Below are 16,479 nucleotides of genomic sequence, written 5' to 3'. Positions count from 1 at the left end.
CCCGGATAAAGCAGCGGTAAAAATTGGCAAACCCCAGGAAGCATTGCTGCTCCTTTTGAGTCTACCAATCTACCACTGCCTTCACCTTGGCAGGGTCCATGTAAATATTCCCAGCTGAGATTACATGACCAAGGAATGTGACAGTGGAAACATGGAATTCACATTTTTCTGCTTTAACAAACAGCTAGTTTTCCAGAAGCCATTGGAGGACCTGGCGGACACAGAGAACATGCTCTTGCGGAGACCAGGAGAAAATCAGAATGTCGTCCAGGTACACAAAAAGAAATTGGTTCAATGTAGCACGGAGCACATCGTATACCAGGCCCTGAAAAAGTGCTGGGGCATTTATGAGACCAAACGGCATGACCAAATACTCCACTGGGGGTGGTAAGGCTGTCTTCCATCCTGCCATCTTCCACTCATCCCTTCTCTGATGTGCACCAGATGGTAGGGGTTGCATCAGTCGTGCTCAAAGGCCGAGGAGATGAGAGGTTGAGGACACAGGTTCTTTATTGTAATGTCTCTAAGGTCTCAGTAGTCAATGCAGGGATGGAGTGTTTGTCTCTCTTGTCACCAACCCCTGCTGGAGATGAGGAAGGCCAAATGATGCCAGCAGGCAGAGACCACTCCATGGACTTGTCCATGGCCTTCATCTCATGACTAGCGAGAGAGGACAGGCGGCTACGGGGTGGAGAGGTACCAGGTAGGAGGTCTAGCTGCAGCTCGAACACCAGGGAGCACTGGGGGAGGAAGGAGCGACAGGTTCTTAGGTCACTTGCATATCGTTCAGGTGGAGGTAGGCAGGGCTCTCTGGCAATGTGTGGACCTGGATTTTCCGGTGAAGTCATGGGTGGAGGGAAGGCTGCACCCGATGTAGAAGCTTGAATCAAGGTGTAGGCTGGAGATTGCTGGATTCTGGCAGCCAGTATCCAAACCTCGTCATCATGTGGTGAAAAGCATGGTCGCTGTGTGCTGCCATCTCCTGGAGTCCCTCTGCAATATTGGTAAGCTGCTGCTCATGCCTTCCTATGTTGACTCCTTGAGCAGCGAGCGCATTGTTGAAGTGATCTGCATCTGCCGGGTCCATTTTTGGTTAGTTCGTACTGTATCAGTTCGGAACAAGGAGCCAAAAACAGACACTGAGGCAGATGCACGATTCCAAAAATGGCAGTTTAATTAAAAAAGGGAGCAGAACAGAAAACAGGCAGGCCTTAAATAACTTGAATAACTAAACATAACTGGAAAACTAAACAAAACAGGAAATCTGAACTTGTTAACAAATATACCCTGGCAAGGAGCCAAACTGACCGACAGGGCAAGCGACAAGATGAATTAACAGAGGAACTCAAACTGCAGACTCAAACATCCAAAGACACAGGCGAACACAATGAACTAATTGACACAGGTGAAACAATAAAGAAAAATGACACGACACAAGAAAACAAGGGAGACATCTACAGGGCAAAACCAAAATGGCACACTAACTACACCAAAACAGATCAAAACTGTAACACTTACTTGCTGACAGCTGACCTAGATGTCTGATGCTTCACTGTAAAATTCTATTCCCAGAGGGAGGGACATGCATCGATACTTCTCACTGTACTATCTCCTTGTTTTTTTTGTTTTTTTTCACTTATACAACACCATTATCTGCTCCTCTTTCAGCTATACAATATCAAACAGGGCTTGTGCCATGTCTGTAATGAGGTTAAAGTTACTAACTTAAGTCTGATTTATAAATATTTTAGCTGGTTTATCCTGCCCGAGCTCAATATATTATTGACAGTGGAATAAAGTGGATCGCGGAGAATTGTTTTTTGCATGCTCATCCCTTCGCCATCTATGGGCCTTTAATGAAACTTGTCATTTGTGCACTAGCAGCAGATCTTTTCCTTTACAATATGCTCACTAACTCAATGACTGCCGAATGCTACGGTCATATAGCCTTACATATTGAAGTGTATGTTGCTATTCATTGTACTGTAGTTGCATTGACTTTGGGTCCCCAGTGGAATGGTTTATTTGCCCTTGAAATACTTTTATTCATCTTTTTTCACCCTTGATGGACCCCTTGGTCCAGACAGTGTGGGATGCGTACAAGGTTAGATTGCGCTGAACTCAGATATGATGTATTGAACCTGATATGGTATGATTAACACTCGAGAGACACCCTGTGCTCACAGGGCGATAAAGGGGCTTCGGGGTATTTTAATGTCTTGTTATGAATGCTGTTGTTGCCCACAGGACCCCTAGCCTCCTCTCGCAAGCCAGACTGTCTGCAAACAGAACACTATAATTACACATTATTGACCAATTATTTTAACTAGCTCTAACCTGAAGAACAGAGGTTTTATAGTACCCTCACAATCTCAGTGCAGTAAGCATATATCGTCCAGTGACAACCTATATTCCAGCCAAAGAGTTAACGGTGAACTATTATATTACTGGTTTCAATTTAATGGCTGCAGGAGACATATTGATTTGTCTGTTATTTATTTTGAAAGACATTGTAGGAGTGGTTGGCCATTCATCTAACACGTGTAACACAAAATATGTCTTTTAAAACACATACTATATATGTTATTTTACATAAATATGTTATATACTGTATGTTACGTAATATGAATATGAATGTCACACATAAATTCACATCACAGCATATTAAAGCAAAGTACATTGGACTGTTTTCTACTTTATGAAAATGAAACATTATGAAACAAAATCCATAATCCATGAGACCATCTGTGTTGGGTGTATTACACTGCAAATTTGCAATGTATTTTTAAAGTTTAAAAGTTTGCCATGATCAACTCAGGTTTTTTTTTCTTGGTTACTTGAGGTGATGGGGATATTTTTTTTATTAGAACGTGCTGTTCTTTTCTGTGAATGTTCTTCCATATTGACACAACTAGCTATGCTGGTTTATAAAATTCCCCATAGCTGCCTTTGGCTACCGGCTACACCATGGCTACTGTAACTTGTACTTACTGTAACCCTAACTGCCACTTGCCCATCTTGAGCTCAGTAGTTAGCATACTGCTACGCCATGTTAACTTATGTAGATAGATTTGTACATTTATTATTTCTTTCCTCATTTTCATGCATATCTCTTAATTAAATGTTATCTTATATTATCTTATCTTTCACCTCTTGCCCGATCTTTGCATTCTTGGTGTGAAAATCATAGTCTGTGACCAACAATGGAAACAGCATATAGCAAGACAAGACAGACAAGGCAAGACAGAATACATTGAATGTCTGTTTCTTATGTGCCAGCTAAAACAAAATTATGGAATAGTTATGGGATATGTTTTTTTTTTTTTTTTTTTTTTTTTTTAATTATTTTATGGATTACCACTTTAAGATTGACACATTTTTAGCTCTTGTTTTTGTTTGTTGATGTGTACCACTTGTGATTATCCTACTCTTCGAGAAGCAACGATGATAAGTTGTTTTGTTGATCTAAACGCCGTAAATGTATAAAAATAGTGTTGTGCTCTTGACATTCCACAACTCATCCCCGGGATGGAGTTATATGTTATATATTTTTGTTGATGATTATTCAAGATTGACATTTTAGGTTGAGAATTGGAACTCCACTTGCACAATAACTTTGTCTTGGATGTAATAGCGTAACAACACCCTTTGTTAGAATAAGACATTTTTCAATACCAACGCCATAATATCTAATCCAATCATTTGGTCTGTGTAAGTGACTCCCTGGTCTCTAGCTTGCTGTATCCTCGCTCCTCAGCTCTCCCTATGACATAAAATCGCCCTTCAGATCCTCTGGCGTACGTGCCTTGCTGACGAGGGGGTATGAGGTGTGTGTGTGTGTGTGTGTGTGTGTGTGTGTGTGTGTGTGTGTGTGTGTGTGTGTGTGTGTGTGTGTGTGTGTGTGTGTGTGTGTGTGTGTGTGTGCGCGCGTGCGTGCCTGCGTGCGTACATGTGGTTTAGGAGAAGGTTGAGTTTTGTATTACTTGCCTCTCATTGCTGTCCACGCCCGTACTTTGATCTGCGTCCTACTCTGTAGCCTAGAGCATGCGGCTCCATGCTGCGTCGGGATCTGGTTGTTGGGTAAAGTGAGTCACTCTCACTGGAAAGAAGCTGTGATGTTCTCTTGAGCGGGGGGGTGGGGGTGGGGATAGGGACGTCGAGAGGCTTGCCGATGAGGACATCAAAGCATGTGACTGTGTTGCATTTTGCATAGCTGTTTTAAAAACCACACCCTGTCAAGGTTGTATAATGTATAACATAGGGAGGGGGGGGGGGGGGCTCAGCTATAGTACGCTCGGAATGTAGAGAAGATAGGATGGGAAGATGAAATAAATGATGGCTTTCTTTTATTTTATTTTTTCAAAGGCAATGTAATCAGTTGAAGTAGGTGAATTGCCTCTTTAAATCCCATGTAATGGTGTCCTTGGCACTCGAGGAGTGATTCATTGGCAAACAGTTTGCATATCCTCACTTTCCTCAGCCTTAATTAGCAGCCACACTGTGGACTTTGATTGATTTAGCTCCTAGAGTGCTCCGTCTCCTGGGTGACAACGAGAGGGCCTCGCTGGTCTCGCTGGTCTCGCTGGTCTCTCTGTGCTCGGTGAGATAAATACTCATGGTGGCTCCCGCAAACAACCCTGAAAATGTCTGTTTGCCATGGTGAGATTACAGCAGGTACAGCACGTAGCCACGTACATGTGGCGAGTTAGCGTAAACATATGGTAAATGGAGGGAGGTCAATTCTGGTCTGAATATATATATAAATATATTTATTATTGTATTTTTTTCTGTTGGCGTTCATTGAATCCAACTGTTTTTGTTTCAAAAAAACACATACGCCGTTCTATTATTCAGGAAGACCCTGGAAAGGTGTGGTGTCCTTGAAAGACATTGCATACTAATAAACCCAAAATAAGTTAATTGGTATTCACAGCCAAGGCTGCACAATATCATCAATTAACAGCTCTTGCTCCGAAACGCCTTAATGGCAGGGGGATCTTTTTTTATTTATTATTATTATTATTATTATTATTATTATTATTATTAAACAACATTTGGAGCAAGAGTAGCAGCGGAAACTGTTTAGAGAAATGTAATGTAATGTAAGAGAACTGTAAATCTTTGGCAGTTATTCACATCCTTACTAAGTCAGTGGGTGTGCATGTGTGTGTGTGTGTGTGTGTGTGTGTGTGGGGGGGGTGGGTACAATCACTCATGTTGGCCGGGGTCGAGACGTGGGACGTCAAGGCCGGGGCAGTTGTTTCGACGTGCTGTCCTGCAACCGGCGCAAGTCCGGGCCACTTATCATTCATCACCCTTAGGCGGGGAGAGAGAGAATTTAAGACTTCTGTCCTACTGTACCTCGCCTCCCAGGTGTCCAGATTCTGCCCGTCCCGACACTGTTCGACCTTGTTTCGTCCCCTGCAAGAGGGACTGCATCGTAACGCCCTTCAGCGAATGGACAGCTTGCCCGTCAAACTGCATGCCAGGTATTGCCGTCCTGCATATCTCAAAATATATTACACTTCAGGTTCAATGTGTATACAGCTGCCTGACATAGCACTATGCCAGTGGTATTATGTGGTATGAGGAGATGATTTTAGTATTAGTAATAGAGTATTCTAGGGGCTTGTTTAAAAGAGCTAAATGGGTTACTAATTTATCCAGTGACTACATTTAAAGCCAAACCACTCAACTCACCACCCACCAGTCAATTTTCAGAGACATTAAGTTGATTCATAAAGAGAAAAATAGACATATAATGAGTTATCATAATTTGCACACAGCAAGTGCATCCAAAATCAAGACTATGCCCTTGTTTCCGTACGAATCGAGTGGCCATTATGTTGGTAAATATGCTTTCGTCCATTGGGTCCGTTGATGATGTGATCACTTTCTTAAGTGCCCCATTTTCAATGTTTAGTAATTAGTGTTGTCTAATGAGCCTTGGAGCTGGTGCGAAATGAACCTATTACAGTTTGATGTGTCTGGAAACAGCCTGCAGAGAGATGGAGGACACCACAGCCACTAGGGCCGGTCAACTGTGAACTGATCTTGGTGGAGTTTTATTTTGGCGACGGTGCTTCATCTTTCAGGAGCCACTTCTTCCCCCTCCAGATATTAAGCCATGCCGGGGACCTCATGGGTTGCTTATTCGCAGTGTCCCAGTTAGCATTGTTGGGGATTTTATGTTTGCGATGAAGGCCATTTTTGGTCTCCGTCTTAGCTTGGTATCCTTTTATCAAAACATTCTCATGTTTTGATATGAAAGAGTAAACACACCAATAAAAGTTAGAATGAAGGCAGCATAAAAAAAAAGAAGAAACTGAGCTGTTTTTCAAGGTGGGAAACCCTGTGACGCATGTTTGCTCATTTTGCAGAAAATTCCTCAGCAGTCACGCAGTCTCGACACCGGACTATCGTCCAGAGACCTACCAACGGAGGACAAGAATGTCCGGATACGCTACACGAAGAGAGAGAATGTGACTCCCGTCCCTTGTGTCCAGTTTACAGGTCCACACACACACACACACAATCACGCAATTGCCCGCGCACACAAACACAAAACCTGGCCATTCATCTCAGCATGTCTTTGCAGCATGTTGCCTCTAAGCCATTCCATAGCACGCAGTCAGGATGCACATGAGAAGGTAGTCACAATGTTAGGATCCTGGGCATCTGAGCCACAACCAGAGCTGTGCTGTGAAAGAGCAGAGCGGTGCACGGTAACACAATGATACAATCACAATATTGACATGAGGTCCACGGTTTCATTTGCCTCAACTATCTCGCCTTCTCTCTAGACATGTGACTAAATGTTCAGCAAAACAAATTATTTCGACGCGCAATAGTTTAATTACTATCTGTTGAATCATTTATACCGTTGATGTTGTCCTGTTGTTGTTAATGGTCTCACAGTCTCTCTCCCTTCCTCTCTCTCTGTACATCTATGTCTCTCTCTCTCTCTCTCTCTCTCTCGCTCTATCTCTAGTCCATTTCCTTTGTCGGCAATTATATATACAGCGTGTACCTTACCAAGACATTAGATACACAACTTGTCAAAAATATCTATTACACATGAAAAATGTATGGCAATAATGTAATAAACAACAGTGTGCATTGTTAGCATATCAGACAAATAGTTCATGGAGATCTTGCTCTCCATGAGCCCACCCAGTAAAACAAAGCTCATTCTTGTACTCTTGGCCCGTGGGCTTTGTGTCCATGCAGGTGGGAGACACACAAGTGGCACAGCTGCACGCTAGTTCCAGATTCTGTTCGGCAAGGAATGGCCAGCCCAGGGGAATCTTGCGGAAACGGTTTAGAGACGAGAGGCAAGTGTTTTCTTTCCTTTCACGCTTGTTCTTTATCTCTCTTTTCCCTTCCCGCCATACACCTACTTATACAGACTATATGACCTACTTTCCGCCGCACACCCCCTGTCCTCATTTAATGACACTTAATAGCCCCTTTTAAGAATAGCTCCTTTTAACAAAGCGCGGACGATGGCAGCATAAAGAAGCTGCCAATTTGTCAAGAGAGGCAACCAGCTGGACATGGCTTCCTGTTGTTCGATGACCCTGTCGTAGCAGTGGTCTCCAAATAATGAATTCTCCCTCCATGTACGATAATAGCGGCTCATTTTGTCAGGAGCTTGGAAGGAGTTTTGGACCTGATCGAGTACAAAACTCACACACACACACACACACACGCCACCCTCGCATGCCCACTTGCACACGCATAGGATATACTATAAAACCATGCGCTTAACACTCACTTGTGCATGGACACACACCCAGCTCCACTTCCACAAACACAGAAACAGAAACACACACACACACACACACACACACACACACACACACACACACCCACACAGACAGTTGGTTAAAAAAATTTAAAAAAATTATGAGTAACTGGGCAGAAGCAAAAGCAGTTTAGGGAAATTGAAAGGCAATGAAAGGCGTCAGAGCCAGGAACGTTCGTCCAAAATCACATACATACAAAGCTCATCAGTTTAAAATCGGTTCAGGAACTCTCATGACAAACTGCAATGCTTCACTGATGGAGATTTCTCGTGCTCGTGGAAATTCATATTGTGTGACGATTACCGCATTACCGCAAATTATAAAATAAAATATGTATTTTTTTTTGTACTTCATTTTTTTGCTGGTGAAAGTTACAGGGGTGCATATGTTGTGATATGAAATATAAATACAATAATCATGAGAGGGAGGGATAGTCAATTAAACATCTGGGGAATTACTTTTGTGTGTGTCCAATTATCATAAATTATTCCTCTGGCTTTACCCGACCGAATTTTGTCAGTCTACTCGGATTCGGCTGCTCAATGTGAATATTAGATTATTCGATGGGGGATGCGGGGGAGGGTTCCATGATGGGGGGGGGTTCCATGTACCTCTGTTCTCCGTCCCCGTTCCTCCAAATACAACAACTGAAAACACAATGTCTTTAGTTGTTTTATTTAGAGGAACAGGGCACGGCTCTCCGCAGTCGGGGTGCACGGAGAGCCGTGTTCAGCGTCCGCGTTCAGCGTCCGTGTCTGTGTCCGAACATGGACAGTTCACACATATAAAAATATATTTATCATTCCCCATATTCATAATTCCTTATTGAAATGTTATCCCTGTGAATTTTTGTAAGCTTCTATCTGATTTTTCCTGTTATTGTAATGCACAGACTGACAAAAAAAAAAGAAAAAAGTGATTAGGCAATCATAGTGCCATAAATTCTTGCTGTGTCTTGTAGTGTTGCCAGGAGACCGGCAACATTACAAGTATGTCCAGACCAATCATCGTGTTCTGCCTTTCGGGAACATGCGTGGGTTCATAGGTCGTCGGGGAGGAGGGTCAAGAAGTTGCAATCATAGCTAAAGAAGTGGGTGTTGTGGGGAGTCCCAGACGCCACATCGCTGTTCTTCCATTATGTCACACTACAAGGGTAATGACGCCTGTTTGTCATTCCCAATGTTCATATTTTGGCTGGAAATTTGCAAAATCGTGCCAAAATCATTATCATCATCTCATTAGACATTTAAGATTCAAGATTCAAGAGGTTCTTGAATCTCTAATGAGATGATGATAATGATTTTGACAGAGGGCAAATTTAAATACATCCTAGAAACTAGCTGTTCATCAAGATTCAAGAGGGTTATTCGTCACATACATATACTATGTATATATACTGTTGTGTCTAATTTATAGACAATTGAAGGGAAGTTTCCTGTTGCCTGTATTGCATTGGCCTTGAGAACGTTCTACCCCCCCCCACACACACACACACACACACACACACACTTGAGGCTGATAATGAGAGATATTTCTCAAGTGAGTTTGTGTGACTTTTCGGTAATGATTTTGAAAAAAAAAAGGGTCTGTGGTGTTCCCAGATTTTGAATACCCCTCAATGACCTTTCCAGCTAAGTATTTGAATATGATTAGGAAAGAGCTAAGCTAACTACCAGTGACATTTCAAAAGCTTAAGTCGGTGTGTAGGAATTTCCAATAAATGTTACAGTTTTTCATTAAAAAAACAACAGGAGTGGATTTAGCTTCAGATTTTAGCCTCCAAGTTTTAAACAATTAAGATGTTCTATCTGGATTTATTCCCACCTACATCACTAATTCATGTCTATTTCTCTCTCATTGTTAAAAATTAAAAAAATGAATACTGAGATTTATTTTCCCGAAAATAAGGTGGCAATAAATTAGCGATAATGATATCGCGTGATTACATGGATCAAGACAAATCTTTCCCCTGCAAAATGAAGCAGCATATACTGTGGAAGAAATTCTTCCGCAATGATCAGTGAGGTTAATCTTCCCGCTACAAGAAAACAAAACTGAGAATATACAAGATTATTTATTCTGCAGAATAAAGAGAAAGATTCAGTAGTGCTCCAAAGCAGCGCTCAGATCAATCTGATATCACAGAAAAAGACAGGAGGCTTTATACAGGAAAACAGGGTGTGGGTTGGGTCAGAGGTCTCAACAGGTCTGAGCCCCCCCCCCCCAACTGTCTTCCTGGGTGCCCCCCCTAGACAAGGGAAATAACAGGTACTTGCAAACTTGACCTGGCAGAATGGGTGTTGCATGACAACGCACTTCTAGGCTCCCCTGTTGAGTGTCCCTCATCTCCAAAACAGGGCCAAGTGTGATCTGATTCTTTCATATTAGAATTGAGATTGTAGGAGCAAAACATTTCTCTTTACATGAACTCTGGGGGGCCCTGGGGAGACAGAGACAAATGTTTTAAAACCCCTTCTAGAGGTAGAGGCCTTTGTCCTCATTCAAAATACTTGATCGTAATCATTTTTCTCTCACAATACGTGTATATATATATATATATATATATATATATATATATATATATAAATAATTGACTAAGACTAAGATTATATTGTATTTTATTTATTTTGCATGGAGTCCTTGAAAATGAAAAAAAAAATTGGTTAAAAAAAGTACTTGAATTCTATTTTGCAATGCCAGAATGAACCCTGATATAGAAGACTCTTGAGCCACAGACTTGCTGCCCCAGTGCGTTGCCAAGGTGGTGCCTGAGTGATTGTTAAAGTGACTTTGCCTGATAATAATCACCCTCATATAAATATATATATATATATATATATATATATATATATATACATATATATATCACACAAGCCGTTAATGGATAGGGTTTGTTATTTTTCAAGTTTTTAGAACTGTTCATAGCACAACCTTGCAGTCTCTTTATTGAGAAACTATGCCGCAGCTTATTGACGTGCTTAAATGCAGTCCAACGGGGCAAAAAAAAAGACATTATAGTCACGCATGTCTGAGTGTGTTTTTGAACATGTTTTGTGTAACAGTAATATCACATTTTATTTAGAAATACTTTTTGCACTTGTGCAGTATGGGTAACTCTGGCACAGTACAGCAGGTTGCCAGTTGGAACTGGCACAACTTCCTGTTTCTAGTCTTTTATGTTAGTGCGCATCTAGCCAAAAAAGCTGATTTGCAGTCAATAAAATCCTGAAAAACCTAATAAAATGCACGGTTTGCAAATGTTTTTCAGCGCACCATATACAGACTGCCTACATTGTGAGTGTTTTTGAAAAGGAGATTTAACGGCTTAAATACTTACCCCATTTCACTGCATTTGAGCACAGTGAGAAGGTGCGGCAGAGCGGTTAGTTCTCAGTAGTAAAGTGTTTAGTGAGGTTGTGCAATGAAGTTGGGTTGAAAAATGGTGAACCCGTCCTTTATAGCGGGTCTGTCAAACTCCATTCAGTTTACACTGTATAGGCAGCATTCTAAGGCAGAATCCTGCTTCCCTGTGGTGAAAATTTAGCAGATTTTCCTCTGGAATCGATACATAGTTATAACTGTATGTAAGCAGTGTAAAAAGCATTTGTGTAAGTGAAAGAAATTATACACATATTCTCTGCCAGAGAATGTAAATGACTGGGCTGCTGAATGTTGCCGTGCCAACAGACTTGCCTCATCAGCATACGACTGAATAAATCAGGTGAGACAGTAGACTGTAAATTGTACTCGGTGATCCAGGATGAGTGGCGCTTCGTGCAGAGCACCAGGATACAGAGAGCGATGGCCTCTCACATAATGCCTCACCGGTGGATCGCACGCCACTTTCACACAAACTTAAAATGTTCGATTACAGGTTTGAGACCATTGCCGCCTTATTTATGAATCCTCAACCGGCGATTTGAAATGGGAAGTTTGAAATACGAATTCTGCTTTTAACAGGCCATAAGAAAATGGCTTGCTTTTCAAGAATTATCAGCCAAAGTAAGAACAAACCTTTAAGCCTATACATGGCACATGCACATCAACAGCAGATTCAAGGTCAAGTTAGACAAAACAAGAAGGCAAGTGAGACATGTACCCTAGAGCAACAATGCCCTGGTGCTGATTGAGTGCTTCCATCCATTACTGTGTATCTTGTTCTTTGTTCATGGTGTTCAGAGAATACTAATGTCGGACCAGCTGGGCTGTATGTTTGTGTGTTTGGCCTGACATGCAGTAACAGATAAGGAACATTAAAACACAAGTGTCAACAGATGTGACACCTACCCTTGGACTGAACCTAGTTTGAAGGCTTCAAGGACCTCAAGATCTTTAAGGGTAAAAGACCGAGCAGAATTGCCATAGTTTGAAAATAAATATATAGGCAGATAGTTTGTCAGATTAAAAACAAAAGAGAGATTGAAGCACTTCGCTGCATCCTTAAATCTTGATAATGTAAGTCATCAGAAAGGAAGCCTCGATTAGAAGTGTGATGTGTTTAAAGGACGACGACTTCGAACAGTACTAACCTAAACAGAGAGACGAGGATCTTCATGGACGGTAGCTGGGAACGGTGGCACCTCCGTCAGAAGACGCATAATCAACAATGACCCGTTCGATGAATGTTCACCATTAAGACGGGAGATGATGCAAATGGAGCCTCGTTGAGGAGAGGCGGAAATTAATTGGTCTAGAAATTGACTGGCTTGTGAATTTGGAACAGAATGTCATTCTTGTCGGCCCTTTCACTCCAGGTGTATTGTTTATAAAAGACCAGGCGATGCAAGGGGATTTGGGTCGATTTGCTATCTGACACAAGAAACAGAGGATGGGGTAGCCTGGTGATTGGCCCTACCCAGTGTCAGTATAGAAAATGAACCAATGGGCCGCTCTCCCTGCTAACTAATTTCAGCTTAAGCTATCATCGACCCTCAACAATGCCTTTCAGAGCGCTTGCATCTCGACCGCAATCCCATGCAGTCTCTGTGGGCGTGGATAAACCTGGCATTTTCTGTTAGAGGGCAAAATTTAAAAGTCAAATAGGAATCAATATGCTGTGTTAAAGGCATGTTTGTAGATCAATGATCTCTTAAAGGCGTTCGGGTAAGGGCAGTGGCATAGGTACTGCCAGTGCGACCGGTGCAGCTGCCCTGTGGCCCATTGGCTGTTTTGGGCACATCCCATCGGTGCGCCAGCAATGGGGCACACTTGATCGGCACAGCATGGATTGGGCGCCTGCGAACTGCACTCCACTGTGCGTCCCCTTGCCCCGTTCCTTCAAATAGAAAAAAAGTGTTTTATTTTACTCCGTTCCTCATTGAACCAAACAAAAGCCCACCCCCCCTAGAGTGGCAAAATGGCCCAGAGCCGGGACTGTGTGGGTGCGTGAGTCTGCAGGGACGGGGGGTCCGAAAAAATCTTTGCACTATCACCATCATGTTATGCCACTGGGTAAGGGTGCTGGTGACAGGGGTGGTCAGATTCCATGATAACAGCCACCCCCCACCCTCCCAAAAGGAAAGTGCATGAAAGCTGTTTGAATAAAAGGCCCGGTACATAAACAAGAGGCAATATTAGACGGGCGTCGTCCCTCTTTGTGTGACATTTTCCTTTCCCCCTCCCGACTAATGCTGTGCACTCTAAAATGTCAACGTTGGCAATTAGGGAAATGACCCCCGCCCCCCTCTGGTTAAGACGGGCGATTATCATGATTCAGACCTCGTTACCTAGGCACTCCATCCAGACAACATCACTATGCATCCACAAGTAGCACTCAATCAACAAGGTATAGATACAAAGTACTTTTTTTTCTAAGATAAAAGCAAGCTTTTGTTTTGTTTGTAGCTCTGGCTTAGTTATGTACTTGTCTTTCTTTCAGTACTAGCTGTTTTTCGTTCCTTCTTTTAAGACAAAGTAGAGATGCTTGCCTCTGTACTGTGGAAGGATATGATAGTTCTGCCGACAGGGTTGTAGTGTGTATATTCCTAAAAAGGTCCTCCATGGTAACCTGCCCATAGAAGAAAAAATCTATTAGAATCATAAAACAATGGTGTATGATTCTTTCCATGAATATGGCCCAGTTCCTACAGATTTCATACATTATACTGGTTTGTGTGTGCTAGTTAAAGTAGGATAGTAGTAACTATCAGGTATTTTTTTAAATCAATTTACAATCTTGGGCTTATGGAGAAGATGGTTTAAAATATCTATATATATATATATGATTCTTTTTTTTACAGTTAATACGTGCTAAAATACAGGAAGAATATAGGTGTTTTAAGTTTGTGGGTAAAAAAAGGCACATTTTGTTACATCTCAGCCGGTGAGTCACACCAACTGCCACAGCAAAGTAGCAGGATGATAGTCAGTCGGAAGGTCAGTCAGTTTCACAGCTATTTAGGATGGTGAAGTAGTGCATTTATGCAGATTGCATAAACTCGTGCTTTAACAACATAAAATAAAAACAAAATAAATAACACAGCTGCGGCCATGGGCCCATGGCCTTGCAATTGTGGCAGTTTCAGCACTACACGCCACCCAAGTGGCGTTTTCAGGGCCCTCCGGCACAGACGACAGGGGGTTGTTAACACCAGTTTATCGTAGGGCGGCGGCTAGGTGGAATTAGCCAGGAGCGGTTGGAACATGTTATGACAGGGCTGCAAGTGTGAGTGTGGATGGGGGTTTTTAAACCCGCTGCTCGTTAAGCTCGTTAATCAGTTGTGGCTGTTCAACCCATCCACACACCACAACAATGTTTTTACAAAAAAAGTTTAAAAAGTTAAAGTTAAAGAGAACGACAGAGAGACGTGGGTGACACTGCAGTTTTATTTTGTTTCGTTCAAGTAGGAAATGAATGAAAACAAATACATTTTAATCAAAAATAAAAACACACCCTGTCCTTTAAAGCAAGGGTTTGTTACAGTATCATTGCGCACGTAACACACCCACCACTCCTATGAGCATGTTTGTTTTGTGGACAATCACTTTTTTCTTTGGCCGAATCATACCGACCTCGCGGCCTGGTACCATATGTTACAAGACCCAGTACCAGTCCACAGCTTTTTGTCTGTTTCTAAAAGATCACTCTGTCTCCTCTCTTTTTCTTTTACTTGCCATTCAACGTAGCACTAGCTCTGTCCCGTCTTTTTAAGTGGGCGTGGTTAATTGGATTACGAAAATGAGTCCAGCTGTAATTAGCAAAAAAAATAATAAAAAATAATTTTTACATCAAATTGCTATATATTGTTCAACCGAGCAGTTCAAGTTTGTAGCTGAGCAAGTATTGCATGATCAGCTTTGCGTAAAAAAACCCCAAAAAAACAAAGAATCTAAAAGGCCATCTGGTCTCGCTGTGTGTTCCGAGTAATTATCTCGACATTAGACATCAGACAGCGCAGCCATGGCGCTGCATTTGTGATGCTTGCATTTGTCTTTGGCCAGGCACTTTGAATTCCACACTGACAGACTTGTAAATTAATCTGTTTTTATTTATAAGACTTGCGTCAGTGAAAGAGACCTCACAAAGTTTTTTCACTGAGCCCCTGCAACAGTATTTAACAAAGTCCTAACAAGAAACCGACTAACCTTTGGAGTGATGACGTTTCGGTGCTGTCAAAACGTATATTTTCTTTGAGAAAATGTTCAATATATCAGGGCAAAGCATGTTCAATACATCAGAACAAAGCAATGTCTTATTCTCTAGACCCATGTGCTTGAACTTCTGCCGCTCTGTCTGTTGCCATCAGTCAAAGCCCAGATCCTGAACAGGAGCTGGTGCATTTACTGGATGGAGATGGGAGAGTCTGTTGAATGTGTTTGGGGCTGGTACGGGGGGGGTTATTTTTAATCAGAGCGACATACCCGCCTGCCTGTGTGTCCCCAGGAATCAGCTGTGTGGGGGAGGAAGGGGAAGGGGCCGACATGACGGAGTGCCTGAGGTGGGCTGGAGCTTTGCCCCTGCAGGTCAGAGAGTGTCGCGTGGGCTGCAAGGATGACTGCACCCTCACCGCCTGGTCAAAGTTCTCTGAGTGCGAAGGCTGTGGCAGCACCCGACGCCGCAGACGCTCCCTCACAGGTATGGCAGAGACGTTTAACACCTCTTCACTCAGCTGAGGTGGAAAGTAACAAGTTTTAAAACCAGGTCGTTGGTTTCCATCATTCATTACTGTTCATAGCAGAATCTCGCTTAACATTTTACTAGAAACTCACCGCTCTGCTGCAGCTGTGTTAACATTTTACATCTCCTTTTCAAAAATAGAAAGCTCACAATATTATGAACGGATCCTGACACTGCAACAAAGGAAAATTGGTCACAAACCATGCATTTGATCAGGTTTTTCAGGGTTTTATTGACTCTTGTGTTGCACTTCTGTAAATCAGCTCATTTGGCTCGATCTGTGCCAACGTAAGCCAATATGTTCTCACTCAATTCATTGAGTGAGGTTTTTTTGTTGCCCGGAAACTTCAATTCAACAACTTTGATTCTTAGAACCTCTAGCAGGACTAAAGCTATCTAAACATCACAGATCAACATATTACACACTTGAAGAAACACTTACAAAACTATTTCTGAACCTCGGCTACAGAGTACATATGTGAGGGACCAAGCTGTCAGACACAGGAGTTGCAGGTAGATTGAGGCAAAAATGAGGATTTATTGACCAAAAATATA

General features: G+C 42.2%; 1 protein-coding gene across 1 annotated transcript in view; it reads left to right on the top strand.

Moving 5' to 3' along the window:
* thsd7ba (thrombospondin, type I, domain containing 7Ba) overlaps positions 1–16,479 on the top strand; it is a gene marked incomplete at both ends in the record, with an annotated part of 194,351 nt that overhangs the window by 112,583 nt on the left and 65,289 nt on the right. Inside the window, 4 exons of the mRNA XM_080019515.1 lie at positions 5,374–5,489; positions 6,381–6,513; positions 7,231–7,338; positions 15,698–15,882. Of these exons, the coding sequence (XP_079875641.1) occupies positions 5,374–5,489; positions 6,381–6,513; positions 7,231–7,338; positions 15,698–15,882 (542 nt within the window). The remainder of the gene's footprint in view (positions 1–5,373; positions 5,490–6,380; positions 6,514–7,230; positions 7,339–15,697; positions 15,883–16,479) is intronic.

Source organism: Zeus faber, assembly GCF_960531495.2.
Source record: "Zeus faber genome assembly, chromosome: 18".
In the NCBI taxonomy this organism is placed as follows: domain Eukaryota; kingdom Metazoa; phylum Chordata; class Actinopteri; order Zeiformes; family Zeidae; genus Zeus; species Zeus faber.
The sequence above is the reverse complement of the archived record's forward strand: the minus strand, read 5'-3'. Positions and strand labels throughout refer to the sequence as shown.